The 16,510-nt window shown below is 40.1% G+C and overlaps 1 protein-coding gene across 1 annotated transcript in view; it reads left to right on the top strand.

Annotated features, from left to right (window-relative positions):
• LOC140725228 (EH domain-containing protein 4-like) overlaps positions 1-16,510 on the top strand; it is a 63,807-nt gene that overhangs the window by 17,582 nt on the left and 29,715 nt on the right. Inside the window, exon 4 of the mRNA XM_073040395.1 lies at positions 9,759-10,171. Coding sequence (XP_072896496.1) covers positions 9,759-10,171 — 413 coding nt within the window. The remainder of the gene's footprint in view (positions 1-9,758; positions 10,172-16,510) is intronic.

Here is a 16,510-nt window from a genome sequence, read left to right as displayed (position 1 = left end):
TTTGCAGAATGTGCAAAAGAACTACTATAAAGTTCAGAGAGAGACCAGTTGTGGTTGACTGGATAGGAAACTGGCAATATGTGGTAATGTAGAGTGCCTGGATATGATGTGGGAGTACGCATAACCGTAGAAATGCAGGATAAACTGTGTTCAATTCAGACGGGAGAATTTCAGACAGAAAACAATCACAACTGGAAACTGAATTTATCATTTTGTACTCTATGGACATATAAAAGGAAGTTGAGAATATTTTCATGAAATTAGAAAGCATCATATGATTAATAAACTAGATGTATTTAATAAACATTTTTCTGCTATTGTTTCAGAGGTTCAGTTCAAACATTATTGCTTGACAAAATGGAGTATTCTCGGCTATATAACAAAATGTACTAACTTTTGATTTCAGGAATATAGCTACATTTGTAATGGCAAAGCTGAATAATTATATATTGTACATTGGCACTTGCAAGTTTACAAATCTGAATCATTTCACTTCCAAATTACCGATACACATTTTGGAATCGCATTCCACAAATAAGTGTAATGGGTCAGCAGTTTACGCACAACATAATTTTTAAAACCAAAGCAAATAGCAGAGCTGATAGAATACTGTGTTGACAATAATTGTTATTTTATCAAACTTAAAAAGACTGAATTTTATAAATGGGGTAGTGCAGTGATGCAGCTAGTAGATCCAATGCTGCATGATTCCAGTGACTCAGGTTCCACCCTGATTTCCAGTGCTGCTGGTGTGAAATTTGTATATTTTTGTAACAAATTTATTTACAGTAAATGGCTTCAGCTTGATAGCAGTGCATATGGCCAAACCACCAACATCACTTCCAGTTTTGGGGTGAACTGCCTGCATTGCACACTGGGAACTGAAGTTCTTTATTATGTACCCCTTCCCCCTTTAAAGAAAAAACAAACAGAATACTATGACTTCATAAACCTGAAAGAAACAATATTGCTTTCCAATAACAATATTTACATTAAATTCAATTGCAGTGAGCAAATACGGCCCCTTATTCACTTTTCAACTCTCAATCAGCCTCTGAGGTGGTTTGATGATTCTTCTTGGTCTGCTATTTGTCTTCACAGACATATTGCTTTCACTTGCTGTGTTAATATTTGTGTCTTTCTGATAACTCTGAACAAGTTTATTTTTCACCTCTGCTGGCCTTTTTGCTGTACTGAGAGGTGATGTGTCACAGCTTTGGGTTGGAGCTCATGGTCATAGATCCACACCGTTCCTTCTCAGAGGTGTTCCTTGCTCCATATGGATTTGGTAAGAATGTGGAGCAACTTCCTTTTGCACATATCCTTGCATGGACCACATGCTGGAATTTTGATCTTGAATTCACACTTGATCTCCAGGCGTCAGAACCAGTAGGCTTTTTGAAGTCTTGTTGTGATACTGTTTCTGTTTTCCTTTCCCTTTCTCTTTAGCTAATTAGGCCATGTCTACTTTTTCAGGTGTCAACAGATTTTTGTGTACTAGAGGGTTAGTGTGTATGTGTTTGGGCTAGTGAAAAACCATTCTACTGTGGCATTATTCTGTAAATCATCAGACTTTTGTGGAAGTCCTCATGCATCTTGTGCCTTCTTTATGAGGCCCTTCACTACCTTGACCAAACTCTATGCTAGGCCATTAGATTTTGGGTAATGTGGTTTGAAGTTATATGTCAAAACCCTGAATCAATGGCAAAGGACTCTAATTCACAGCTTGAAAATTGTGGATACCACTTCACATGGAACTCCATGCCTCACAAACACAGCTTTCAGGAAGGTGATGAATGTTGATTGCAGTTTTGCAACCTTTGAGTAATTTAAAAAGTAAATCCATTACCACAATATGACTCTTCCCATTGCAATCAAATGTATAGTCGCTTTGTGTTCATTCATTGTTTCTTCTGTCCCTGCTGCTGTCCTAATCTCTGTTCTATCAGGAGATACTGGAATGGAGGTGACAATCATGTCAATGCAGGCCTGCATATTAGTGTAAATCTCTTGGTCACTCTTTCCTTTCTTGTTGACTGCTTGAGTGTGCAGATCATCTTCATGTCATATTTATGCAGCCTTCTGTATATTTCATATTTCAGCAAGTGCTGTATCCTCATGGGACAGTCATTTAGTAGTTTGGATATAATAGAGACCAGTGGTTTATGGTCTGTCTCCATTTCTCAAGCTTGTCCATAGATATGCAAATAGAACCTTTGCATGCATATGTGCTGGCAAGAAGCTCTTTCTCTACCTGTGCATAGTTGGCTTACACACTTGTTAAAGCCCTTGAGGCATAGGCCACAGGTTGCCTTGTGTCATCATGCTGCTGCAGTTCTACTGTTCCAAAGCCATACTGGGACGCATCATCCAAGATCCTAGTATGCCTTTCCGGATCATAAAGCTTCAGTATGGGCTCTTCAGTTAGGATTCTTTTCAGCCTCTGGTGAGATCAAATTCACTCATTTCCCTGCTCAAGGAATGACCTAAGTGGTGTTGACACAGTAGATAGTTGAGGGATGAACTTACCAGATAAGTCACCATCCCCAGGAAACATCATATCTCCTCTTTGTTTTGGGGCCTCTCCATGTCCTCCGTAGCTGACATCTTTCCTGGGTCAGACTTCACTCATTCTTCCAATAAAACATCTCAATAGACAATAGACAGTAAGTGCAGGAGTAGGCCATTTGGCCCTTCTAGCCAGCACCGCCATTCACTGTGATCATGGCTGATCATACACAATCAGTATCTCGTTCCTGCCCTCTCCCCATATCCCTTGACCCCGCTATCTATGAGCTCTATCTAACTCTCTCTTGAATGCATCCAGAGACTTGGCCTCCACTGCCTTCTGGAGCAGAACATTCCACATATCCACCACTTTCTGGGTGAAAAAGTTTTTCCGCATCTCTGTTCTAAATGGCCTACCCCTTATTCTTAAACTGTGGCCTCTAGTTCTGGACTCACCCATCAGCAGGAACATGCTTCCTGCCTCCAGTGTGTCCAATCCCTTAATAATCTTATATGTTTCAATCAGATCCCCTCTCATCCTTCTAAATTCCAGTGTATACAAGCCCAGTCGCTCCAATCTTTCAACATATAACAGTCCCGCCATTCCGGGAATTAACCTTGTGAACCTACGCTGCACTCCCTCAATAGCAAGAATGTCCTTCCTCAAATTTAGAGACCAAAACTGCACACAATACTCCAGGTGGGGTTTCACCAGGGCCCTGTACAGCTGCAGAAGGACCTCTTTACTCCTATACTCAATTCCTCTTGTTATAAAAGCCAGCATGCCATTAGCTTTCTTCACTGCCTGCTTGTCCTGCAAGCTTGCTTTCATTGACTGATGTACGAGAACATCTAGATCTCATTGTAGTTCCCCTTTTCCTAACTTGACTCCATTTAGATAGTAATCTGCCTTCCTGTTCTTGCCACCAAAGTGGATAACCTCACATTTATCCACATTAAACTGCATCTGCCATACATTTGCCCACTCACCCAACCTGTCCAAGTCACCCTGCATTCTCATAACATCCTCCTGACATTTCACACTGCCACCCAGCTTTGTGTCATCAGCAAATTTGCTAATGTTACTTTTAATCCCTTCATCTAAATCATTAATGTATATTGTAAACAGCTGCGGTCCCAGCACCGAACCTTGCGGTACCCCACTGGTCACAGCCTGCCATTCCGAAAGGGACCCGTTAATCACTACTCTTTGTTTCCTGTCAGCCAGCCAATTTTCAATCCATGTCAGTACTCTGCCCCCAATACCATGTGCCCTAATTTTGCCCACTAATCTCCTATGTGGGACTTTATCAAAAGCTTTCTGGAAGTCCAGGTACACTACATCCACTGGCTCTCCCTTGTCCATTTTCATAGTTACATCCTCAAAAAACTCCAGAAGATTAGTCAAGCATGATTTTCCCTTCATAAATCCATGCTGACTCAGACTGATCCTTCTACTGCTATCCAAATGTGTCGTAATTTCCTCTTTTATAATTGACTCCAGCATCTTTCCCACCACTGACGTCAGGCTAACCGGTCTATAATTCCCTGTTTTCTCTCTCCCTCCTTTCTTGAAAAGTGGGACAACATTAGCCACCCTCCAATCAGCAGGAACTGTTCCTGAATCTATAGAACATTGGAAAATGATTACCAATGCGTCCACGATTTCTAGAGCCACCTCTTTAAGTACCCTGGGATGCAGACCATCAGGTCCAGGGAACTTATCAGCCTTCAGACTCAACAGTCTATCCAATACCGTTTCTTGCCTAATATAAATTTCCTTCAGTTCATCCTTTACCCTAGTTCCTTTGGCCACTATTACATCTGGGAGATTGTTTGTGTCTTCCCTAGCGAAGACAGATCCAAAGTACTTGTTCAACTCATCTGCCATTTCCTTGTTCCCCATAATAAATTCACCCGTTTCTGTCTTCAATGGCCCAATTTTGGTCTTAACTATTTTTTTGCTATTCACATACCTAAAGAAGCTTTTACTATCCTCCTTTATATTCTTGGCTAGTTTACCTTCATACCTTATTTTTTCTTGGCGTATTGCCTTTTTTGTTATCTTCTGTTGCTCTTTAAAAGCTTCCCAGTCCTCCGGTTTCCCACTCATCTTTGCTATGTTATACTTCTCTTTTATTTTTATACTGCCCTTTACTTCCCTTGTCAGCCACGGCCGCCCCTTACTCCCCTTAGGATCTTTCTTCCTCTTTGGAATGAACCGATCCTGCACCTTCTGCACTATTCCCAGAAATACCTGTCATTTTTGTTCCACTGTCTTCCCTGCTAGGGTATTGTTCCATTGAACTTTGGCCAGCTCCTCCCTCATAGCTCCATTGTTCTCCTATGAAAGTGTCTTAACACAAAGCTCACATTTCTCTTTATTTAATTTCAAATTGACATTCCATATCATGTCCAGCATCTGTCTCAGTCGTGCATTGTGTTCTTCCTTGGTGGACCCCCAGACAATGGTTTCAACACCAGGTATGTTCTCAAAGATCATGTGGATGGTTTCATGTAGACTTCTGGTGTTGACAGGATCCCATATAGTAACCAAAGAAAGCGATATCTTCCCTCTGGTGTGTTAAAAGTACACAGTCCTGAACTTGCCTCATCAAGCTTCATCTGCCAAAACACAGACGATGTGTCAAGTTTGCAAACTGGGACATAATCTCCTCCCATATTGGCAATTTAAAATGCTCTCTCTTGATGGCTTTATTGAGCTCTCTTGGGTCTAGACATATCCGCTTTGCTCTACTTTTCTCTTGCACAATGACCAATGAGCTCAGCCAATCTGTTGGTTTTCAGTCTTCAGTATGACATTTGTCTATTTCATGCATGCTAGCTCTTGTTTGAGTTGTTTTTAAGTGCAAATGCAACTTTCTTGCATGCATGGACAACAGAAGCTACTATCTCATCTACATGAATTTTGTGTACACCAGGTAAGCATCCGAGCCCCTCAAAGACATCTGTGTATTCTTCCATGAATGAAGTGTGGTCATCTTTGGTCTGTGAAGCCACTACGAAAACTCTTTTCACCAGGTTGGCACTTTTACATGCACTCGGACCTAATACTGGCTGAAATCACTTTTCAACTATCAGTAGCTGTGCCTTTAGGTGCTGCCCCTTGTGCTTGAAGATTACTAAACAGCCCCCTTTTACTGGAATGTTCTCTCCAGTATAGCCTGTCACTTTTAACTTAACTGTGTAAATCTTGCTCTTTACTTTGAGAGTCTTGTAATCATCCATAGATAACAAATTAACCTGGGCTCCAGTATCAAGCTTGAATGGAATTACTGTCTCATTCAGTCACTGGAATGATCCATCCTGTTTTACCAGCACCAGCAGTCTGCAGAGAATCTACAAAGACTTCCTGCACTTCCTTAGCAACTGTGTGCACCTTTCTCTTGGTAGCCCCAGCTTTGCAGCACTTTGTGAAATGATTCCGCTTCCAACAATTATTGCAGGTCTTTCCATAAGCGGGATATATCTTTGGTATGTGCCTACCTCCACATTTGCTGTTTGAGCCTAGCTCTTTGCTTTGCTGTTGATTTGGGAAACGCCTTGTGCTCATCCCCTCTGTTTTCACAGCATGCCCTGTTGTTTCAGCCCTGTGTAGTTCCTCAGCTTGTGGTCTCTGCTGCCCTACGCATATCCACAGCCTTTTTCCAGCGTCAAATCTTTTTGTGAAGCAACTCATGGACTTGCTCGGTACCTGAAGCTCAGCTACGTGTTGGTCAAAACTAACACCTTGTTTCTGGTCAGAGGAAAACCTGTATCTTTCAAACATGATGTTTTACTCTAGGGCAAAATACTCCTCAAATTTTGTCATTGAAGTGTCCAGTGTCAAGGTTGTCAGATCAATTGGAAAGCTGTTATAGATGTCCAAATCATCTTTGCCAATTACAATGTAGAAAGATGGACACTTTCAACTTTTCATCCATTAAATATATATTGAATTGATGTTTGAAGCATTTCCAGTTATTGTAAACTGCACAGGTGCAGGAACACTTAGATTATCCATTTCAGGGTCTCACCTGAATCTCTCTTGGTGAATTCACTGAACAACACCAGCTTCAGGACACAACATGCTATCTGGCTAGCATCTTCTCTCTGTCGGAACTGAGCCTCTCTTTCATAACTGCTTGTGGTACTCTCCGTGTTTGTTTCTCACGCTGAAATAGTTGTTCTTGATAAAAGACAAACTTTGGGTGGGTAAAACTAACACATAAATTACAGTAAATGGCTTCAGCTTGATACCAGCGCATGTGACCAGACTACCATCACTTCTGGTTCTGGGGTGAACTGCCTGCACTGCACACTGGGAACTGAAATTCTTTCATCTCTTTATTGCTTGCCATGGATGCTGGCTGGCTTGCTGAGTTCCTTCAGCACTTTGTTTTTGTTTATACTTGTAATTTTAAATGTTCCTACTTTCTTTTTGAACATGAAAGCAGATAAAATCGTCCAATAGATAAGACAATACCAGCCACTGGTCAATTGCCCCAATATTTCAGATTGAAAATTGCAGAAGTTGAGGCTGCATTTTGTTCAACTCACGTGAATCTAGCAAATAAGGAAGTGGATATAAAATCTAAAATTATCTAGCTGTTTGTGATATGAGCAATTAGTTTGTGCACATATCTTGGGGCTCTCTACAATCTGGAAGTACTTTCAGATAAATTTATTAATTCAGCAATCATGCTGGTTGCTTAGTATCACACTGACCACAATTTGGGAACTATCAAATAGGCACTGTATAGAAACTTGCATTTTCAGTTACTGATCCCTTGGTCAGCATTTGAGCTTCCTTTGCCCAATGTGTTTGGATAGAACGGATATTCCAAAGTCATGTAATTTTAATTTCTTTCTATCCTGGGTAAAACAAAATAAATTCCAATTAGATACACAAGACGGACATTTCCCTAATATACATTTTGTGTATTGGTTGCTTATACAACTTTGGTGTTAATAGCAGGCTGCAGAAAGTTGTAAGCTCTTCCAGCTGCATAGTGGGGACAACTTCACAAGGCGATGTCTCAGAAAGACAGCATCCATCATTAAGGATCCCCGTCACCAAGGACATACCGTCTTCTCACTGCTATCTTCAAGGAGGTGGCACAGGAGCTTGAAGATACACACTCAACGTATCAGGAACAACTTCTTCCCCTCCACCAATGGAATCTGAATAGACAGTGAACCCATGAACACTAACTTATTATTTTTTCCCTCTCTTTTTGCACTACTTATTTAATTTTCTTTTTTATAAATATATACTTATTGTAATTTATGGTTTTTATTATTATGTATTACAATATACTGCTGCTGCAACCAACAGATTTCACAACATATGTCAATGATATTAAACCTGATTCTGGTTCCAAAGTCAGTACCAGTATTCTTGTAATGGTTAATGCATATCATTACACTAAGGAATGACAATAGCTACAAGCACATTGTATGGTTATATGGAGGTTTATTCTATTGATATCATATATCTACTTCTAAAACATTTTCATTAGATTGATTCCATTGCGGTAAAATTCAGAAATCAGAATAATTTTTCAGTTTTAACAAATTAAGCCAGCTGCAGAGTTTCTTTTGAGGGAAGTAGAAACTTGGAGTATATTCCTTTAGTTTTGTTTCTTAGTTGTTTTGTTTGTTTTTGTAGGTTATTGAATTGTGAGGTTTTGAATTAATAATTCAGTTGTTTTATTATAGAACTGAATAAATCTTGGCTTTTTTTCATAGTTCTGTTTGATTTCATGCCCTCTTAACCGAAGAAAAACACCCAGTGGTTAGGATTTCTGCATAGTGTTGTTTAGTTTTGTTCTGATTGATTACGGTTTAATTAGAGTCAGATTTATTATCACTGACTTAAATGATGTGAAATTTGTTATTTTTGCTGTGGCAGTACCGTCCATAAATGTGTGTCAGTTTGACTGTTGGGAATTTATTGCAGGACACCTGAAAAGGAACTGTGTCTGGTTTTCCTTTCATTGTTATGTTTGACAGTCTCTTTGATGATTTTGGTCAGTAATCAGATTATTTCTTCAGAGACTTTGTCATTTTGCCAGTTTTCCAGATGGAATTATAGATGTGCATATTTCCACTTGGCTAAATAATTTACATAAGTAAGCAAAATTTTATTCAATAGGGGAGATGAGAAATTTCATTCAGCTTTCACGTCCAAGTTAATAATTTATCCCAAACAGGATTTTTTCACGGTAATAAAAATGCTGTAGTAGTAGGGTGAGTAAAAGTCTTCAGGGTCTAAACTCATCCTTTTTAAATTTGCCATAAATTGATATCCTGAACAAGATGAAATGTTGCATCAAAGGAATAGTACAATATTATATTTTTAAAGAAAAGTTGTTTCCCTTGGTATTTTTCCTTTATTCATCAGAGCTGGACCATTTTATAAAGAAGTAAAAATATTTTCAATTTATAGTAGTTAGTTTTGTTTTCCATAAATGATACTTCTGTATTCTGAAACAAAACTGAAATACTGCAAATGAAAACTTAAAGTTTAAAAAGAAAGTAATAGAAATTCCTAGGCTAGTCAGCATCCACAAACTGAGTTATTGATCATTAGCTGGATTTATTCAACTTGTACTCTGGTGATCTTTTGGGCAGATATGCTCTAACTGTTCTTTTTTGCTTTGATCAATGTGTAGTGCCACTTGGGCTTAGCAGCCTTTTAAATTTAAGGTGGTCTTAACAGGCCCAAACCTTTTTTTTCAGTTTTGGTATAATTTGTATTAAAATGGTAAATTAGAAATTACTTGCATAAACTGGATTCTTTTTTATTCCCCATTTTTTCACCCTTTTAACTCCATGGGTGCTATTTTTGTGTGTGATTGCCGTTTGCATTTTTTCATGTTGTCTCCTTCCAAAAATAATTCAGGGTTATAGATTCTAAGTTGCAGTCAATTTCATTTTCAGAAGGTCTGGGAGTAATTTCTATATGGCCATATCTACTATGTTCTGAAAAGTGCACCCCTTTATTATTTTACAAACTTTTTAGTTAAACTTTTATTAATCACCCTTGAGGTGTGAAACTTTCCACCAAAGCTTCTCTTCAATGTTCAAACCTAATCCTGCTGGAAAAATTAGTAGCAAGCTGTCTTTTTGCTATGCTCTTAAGTAGGAAATTCTATAAGGGTTTTTAAATGCTGTGGGTTTTCTATATAGGTTGTGCCGATTTTGATGGGAAAAAATGTCTAATCACAGTACACTTGCTATTTTAGGATATGACTTTTCAGAAGTCTTGAGATGGTTTGCTGAAAGAGTTGATCGCATAATCCTGCTGTTTGATGCCCACAAGTTGGATATATCTGATGAGTTTTCAGATGCTATCAAGGCACTAAGAGGCCAAGATGACAAAATCAGAGTTGTTCTGAACAAGGCTGATCAAGTTGATACACAGCAACTGATGAGGGTATATGGTGCCTTGATGTGGTCCCTTGGCAAAGTGATTGACACCCCTGAGGTCGTCCGTGTCTACATAGGTTCTTTCTGGTCAAAACCCCTCCAGATTACAGAAAATCGGAAACTCTTTGAAATGGAAGCAGAGGATCTCTTCAAGGATATTAAGAGTTTACCTCGGAATGCAGCACTGCGTAAACTTAATGACCTCATCAAAAGAGCCAGGCTTGCAAAGGTATGAGTTTAAACAAATATTGAACACGGTTCATTGCAGGACAGTAAGTGTTGAGTTAAAGCTGGCATGTTAACTATTCTCAATGAAAGTAAAATATTGCAGAGTGATAGAAAATGTTGTGGAGAACTATTCTACAGACTAATTAAAAACTATAATCATGGATATGATATCTTCCAGCCAACATTCCAAACTTCCCCATCTCTATTTCTGGGCTTAATCTGTTTTATAACAGAGAGTAGGTAGCGGCATAATATACAATAAGGAGTCTAGCCAAAGACAATAATGAAGTATTTACAACTGTAATTTAGCCAGCAGTGTCAATTGGATAATCCCCCTTTATCTCTTCTTCAAGTCCCCATCATCACATCTAGCAATAAGATATTAAAAATTGAACACTGGGTGCAGTAAGTGCCATGACACCCAACAATACAATTTCATTGATACATTGGAAATTTGCATGCAGTGGCTGTTTAATTGGCACTTAAGCTGTCAACAAAGTGATAGAGAATGGCAGAAAGGAGTCTTGAAAAACTGAAGCCATTTAAAAAATTTACTTTTAATGGGATGTAAGCCTTTATTTCAATAGGTGAGGAGTATACTGTAAAATAGTGGAAGACTTAAAGCAACTTTTACAGGTACTGGTGAGATCACACCTAGAGTAAACACAAAATACTCTGCAGATGCTGGGGTGAAAGCAACACACACACAACACGCTGGAGGAACTCAGCAGGTTGGGCAGCATCCGTGGAAATGAACAGTCAAAGTTTCGGGCTGAGACCCTTCATCAGGACTGAAGAGGGAGGGGGCAGGGGCCCTATAAAGAAGGTGGGGGGAGGGTGGGAAGGAGAAGGCTGGTAGGTACCAGGTGAAAAACCAGTAATGGGAAAGGTCAAGGGGTGGGGAGGGGATGGGCAGAAAAAGTGAAGAAAGAATGTAAGGGGAAAGCACTATGGGTAGTAGAAGGAGGCAGAACAATGAGGGAGGTGATAGGAAGCTGGAGGAGGAGGCAGGGTGAAACTGGGCTGGGGGAAGGGAGAGTAAGGGAATTACTGGAAGTTGGTGAATTAAATGTTCATACCAAGGGGCTGGAGACTACCCAGATGGTATATGAGGTATTGCTCCTCCAACCTGAGTTTGGCCTCATCATGACAGTAGAGGAGGCCGTGTATGGACATATCCGAATGGGAACGTGAAGCAGAGTTGAAGTGGGTGGCAACTGGGAGATCCTGTCTGTTGTTGCGGACGGAGTGGAGGTGCTCGACGAAGTGGTCCCCCAATCTGCATCGGGTCTCACCGATGTAGAGGAGACCGCAACGAGAGCACTGGATGCAATAGCTGAACCCAACAGATTCACAAGTGAAGTGTTGCCTCACCTGGAAGGACTGTTTGGGGCCCTGAATGATGGTAAGAGAGGAAGTGTAGGGACAGGTGTAGCACTTCGCTTGCAGGGATAAGTGCCAGGTGGGAGGTCTGTGGGGAGGGACGTGTGGACCAGGGAGTCACAGAGGGAACAATCCCTGAGGAAAGCGGAGAGGGGTAGAGAGAGAAAGATGTGCTTAGTGGTGGGGTTCCGTTGAAGCTGGTGGAAGTTGCAGAGGATAATGTGCTGGATCCGGAGGCTGGTGGGGTGGTAAGGGAGGACAAGGGGAACTCGGTCCCTCTTGTGGTAACGGGAGGATGAGGTGAGGGCCAAAGTGCAGGAAATGGAGGAGATGCAGGAGAGGGCATCATTGTTGACAGCAGAAGGGAAACCACGATCCTAGATCGTGAGAGTAAGCGTTCGGCACGGACTAGAAGGGCCGAGATGGTTATATGGTTAAAGAAAGAGGACTTTTGAGATGTCCTGGAATGGAAAGCCACATCCTGGGAGCAGATGCGGCTGAGACAGAGGAACTGGGAATAGGGAATAGCATTTAGAAGATGTCACTGGACAGTCTGTCTCCAGAGATGGAGACCAAGAGATTGAGAAAGGGGAGAGGAGTGTCTGAGATGGACCGTGAATTTGAAGGCTGGGTGGCAAAGTTGATGAAATTAACGAGCTCAGCATGGGTGCAGGAAGTGCAATCAATGTAGTGAAGGAAGAGTTGGGGAGCAGTCCACACAACCAACGAAGAGACAGGCATAGCTGGGGGCCATGCGAGTGCCCATAGCTACACCCTTGGTCTGAAGAAAGTGGGAAGAGCTGAAAGAGAAGTTATTAAGTGTGAGTACCAGTTCCGCCAACTGGAGGAGTGTGGCGATGGTGGGGAACTGGTGAGGTCTATTGTCAAGAAAGCAGCGGAGGGCTTTGAGGCCTTCTTGAATGGAAGTGTATAAGGATTGGACATCCATAGTGAAAATGAAACGGTCGGGACCGGGGAGCTGGAAGTTATTGAAGAGGTGGAGGCCATGGGATGTGGTAGCGGGTCTGAGTCAGGATGTGATCAAAGAGGCAGGGAGAGGCGGAGATCACAGAGGGGGGAGCAGTGAGAGAGGGTCTCACTGAACTCCCGTCGAAGGGAAGGTTTAAGCTTCTTCAGGGTAGGCATACCTCGAAGTGACTTTGCAGCGGAGTAGCGAATCGTAAACACAAAATACTCCGCAGATGCTGGGGTCAAAGCAACACACACAACATGCTGGATGAACTCAGCAGGTGGGAAGCATCCGTGGAAATGAGCAGTCAACGTTTCGGGCCAAGACCCTTCATCAGGACTGAAGAGGGAGGGGGCAGGGGCCCTATAAAGAAGGTGAGGGGAGGTTGGGAAGGAGAAGGCTGATAGGTGCCAGGTAAAAAACCAGTAATGGGAAAGATCAAGGGGTGGGGGAGGGGTACCTAGAGTACTCTACGTTTTTACTCACCATACTCAAGCACTCCTGAATTGCACTGGAAGAATGCAGATGAGTTTCACTATTTTGATTCCTGGGATGAGGAAGTTAACATGTAAAAAGAAGTTGAACAGATTGAGTCCAAATTCATTGGAGTTTAGAAGAATGAAATGAGCCTGAAGGGTATTTGTCAGTGCGGATGATGATGCCATTCAAGAATGGATGTAGAATAAGATATTCTTTTAGTATAAGGTCTTAAAACAAAGATAAAGAGGAATTACTTTTCTGAGGGTTGTTCTTCCAGTGAGCTGTGGAGTCAGATTCATTGTGGAGATTGAGAAAGATTTGAATTCCAAGTGAGTTGATGGTTGTGATTGCCAAAATTGCATTATCCACTATCGTTTTGAAAGGTAGAGCAGACTCAAGAGCCTGATTGGCCTGCTCCTGCTCTTGATGCATGGTTTTGTCAGTTCGTTAGATAGATTTTACTTATGTTCTGTAGGTTAGATTGAAGCATGTAATCAGCATTTCTTTTTAATAAATGGTGAATGTTTTAATAAACCAAGAAATATGTGAAGTAGAGCCCAAAATCAGTCCTTCTGAAGAGTCTCGGTCTGAAACGTCGATTGTACTTTTTTCCATAGATGCTGCCTGGCCTTCTAAGTTCCTCCAGTATTTTGTGTGTTCCCCAAAATTTATGCAATGTCATCTCCATAAGTGAAGTTCTCTATTTTAGGAAAGTCCTAATCAAGAAATTCGGACAAATTATTGGCCAATCTTTTGGAGAAAGTACTGTGAGAATGTTGAACCAGTTTCAGGATTATATGTATTCTTTCTATTCAGGTACCTTAAACATACGAAGATTTGATGTAAGCATTTATAATCTGAAAACAATGGTGGGAATTGTTTAAATAAAATCAGTGAGGCTAACTAGATATCAGACTTGCTCTGGTGAGAGGAATGATGCCTCTTGTTCTACTTTCTAAATGTCCAAGGCAGCTTTCCTACATCACAAACAATGCTTCACAAGGACAAAATAAAATTATTGATCTTCAGTTATTTAATCCTTCCAGTGAATTTAGAGGATTTTACAGAGGAAGCATCATTCATCTCTGCACAATGAACTTCATACTAACAAAATATTAAAAATCTTAGCACAAGAGCTTGTAATGTGTAGTACTATGCAATTCTGATTTCACAGAGCTTTCTCTGGCATAGCTTCTAAAGAAAGAATATTAAATGTCTAACTGGCTGCCATGTCATTTATTACATCAGTGTTTTTTTGTTTTCAATTTTAATTTTCCTTCTGTTAAGCTGCACAAGTTTGAACATTGTATTAATACAATGGTTGCCATGAATCAGATTGTGAGCGATGGGCCATCCTAAATCAGTCAGGCAGGATGCAATGGGCTGTAGGAATAATTTAGGTATTATAATTTAATCATCGCTATTGCTTCATTGTGCAAAATAGGTTCAGAGTATATCTCTATATAGCATGTTTTCTGTTCCAAATGTACCATATATGTTATGTGTACTGTATTTGTCAAAAGAGAGCTAGGTGACTATCTGAAGCAAAAGAATATGCACGCAATGGGGTAATGGCCTGTGAGTAGGAATACCTGAATTGCTGTGGCATGGAGTTGGTACAGACTTGGTAAAGCAAATGGCCTCCTTCCGCTGGTGACACAAAATTCTTTAGTGCTGCAGTCTTGGTGTACCATAGCTTTCAATATTGTACAGTTATATTGTAGCAGTCCTATAGAAACCCCACACATGTAATAGTGACCTTGTTATAACCCAGGCTGAAGGGTGTGTTATATTTATGTCACTTGTATCCTGAGGATATACTTCATGGTCATGCTGGAGACTTTTGGAAGTCTCAACTGCAAGGTCGTGTACTGCATATATATTTTAATGTCATATTTCTATTTACAATAGAACACTGACGCATTCTTCTTAGTTTCCTTGAATGATTCCTTGTTTATGTCTGATATTTTATTTTTGTAAGCAACCAAGCAGAACTTTGCTTTGGAAATTATAGCAATTAACAAATTATTTGCAGATACACTTTGAAATTGCTTCTACTTTATATCCTTTTAGTTTATATGAAAACAAATTCAAAACTGTTGAATATCAGTGGCATTGAGACAGTCGTTTGCACTCCAAATCTCTACAAAATGCCTTTGTAAATTGCTTAGGTATCTCATGAGTATTCCTACTCTTTCTGAATTGTAACTGTTGCTAGTAGAACACTTTAATTCGCTACTTTCAGCATGTTGGACATCTTGTTATATGGTAAGTTATTTGTGAAGGTCTTATTGTTGTGATCTATTATTGTGCATAATAAAGTTGGTACCAACACTTTAAAATACGTGGCAAATTAATTTCATGCACAATTTGCCCTTACAGATGAAATTATGTCTAATGTCTAAATATTAGTGTAATCCAAATTTGCAGACAACATTCAGAGAAAAGCAGTGAGAACAAAATAGGGAAGTAGTGTGAAACTTTATTTATAGAGGCCCAGAATAAATTATTTTTGGTCACTTGCATAAACATGAAAGTCATGAACTTTATGCGATGTCTTTGCCGTTGTTATTCATGGTGAGTGGCAGATCACCAACCTGCTACACCCTCCCTCCCGGGAACTCTCCCCTGTAACCGTAAGAAGTGTAACACCTATCCCTATGCGTCCTCCCTTCCCACCAAAACAGCCCTAAATAGTCCTTCCAGGTGAGGCAGAAATTTAACTGCATATATTCCAGCTTTATTTATTGCATCTGTTATACTTTATAACTCCAAAACACAAGAACTAATTGTAAGGAAAACAAGAGAACTGGGAATGCAAGTCTAACTCGATTTTACTTTAAGTGGCGTATGTATGTATGACACGGTAGCATGACAACGTATGCCATTTGCACACTTCTTACATATAAAGATAATGAATTATTTAAACAACAAAATGCTTTATCAAATGATATATTTACAGTATTATTGAAATATTAAATACATATCAGTATCCAGTGCTTCTGATGTGGCCTCATCAGGAAGCAGATAGGGCGACCACTTTGCTGAACACCTGTGCTCCGCCTGCTGAGGCCATCTGGATTTCCTGAATTCCAGCTAGTATTCTTCTTATTCCCACACTGACATATCTGCCTTGAGCCTCCTGTACCACTAAGGTGAGGCTAAACGCAAGCACCTCATGTTCTGCTAGTAGTCTACAACTTGGCAGCATGAACATTGAATTGTCCAACTTCCAGTAAACTGCTTGCCCTGTGTTCTTTCAGAATCAGAATCAGACTTATTATCACTGGCATGTGACATGAAATTTGTTAACTTAGCAGCAGCAGTTCAATGGAATACATAATCTAGCAGAGAGAGAGAAAAAAAACATAATAAGTAAGCAAGTAAATCAATTACGTATATTGAATAGATTATTTAAAATGTGCAAAAAAACAGAAATACTGTATATTAAAAAAGTGAGGTAGTGTCCAAAGTTTCAAAGTCCATTTAGGAATCGGATGGCAGAGA

Source organism: Hemitrygon akajei, chromosome 3, assembly GCF_048418815.1.
Source record: "Hemitrygon akajei chromosome 3, sHemAka1.3, whole genome shotgun sequence".
NCBI classification, from domain to species: Eukaryota; Metazoa; Chordata; class Chondrichthyes; order Myliobatiformes; family Dasyatidae; genus Hemitrygon; species Hemitrygon akajei.
The sequence above is the reverse complement of the archived record's forward strand: the minus strand, read 5'-3'. Positions and strand labels throughout refer to the sequence as shown.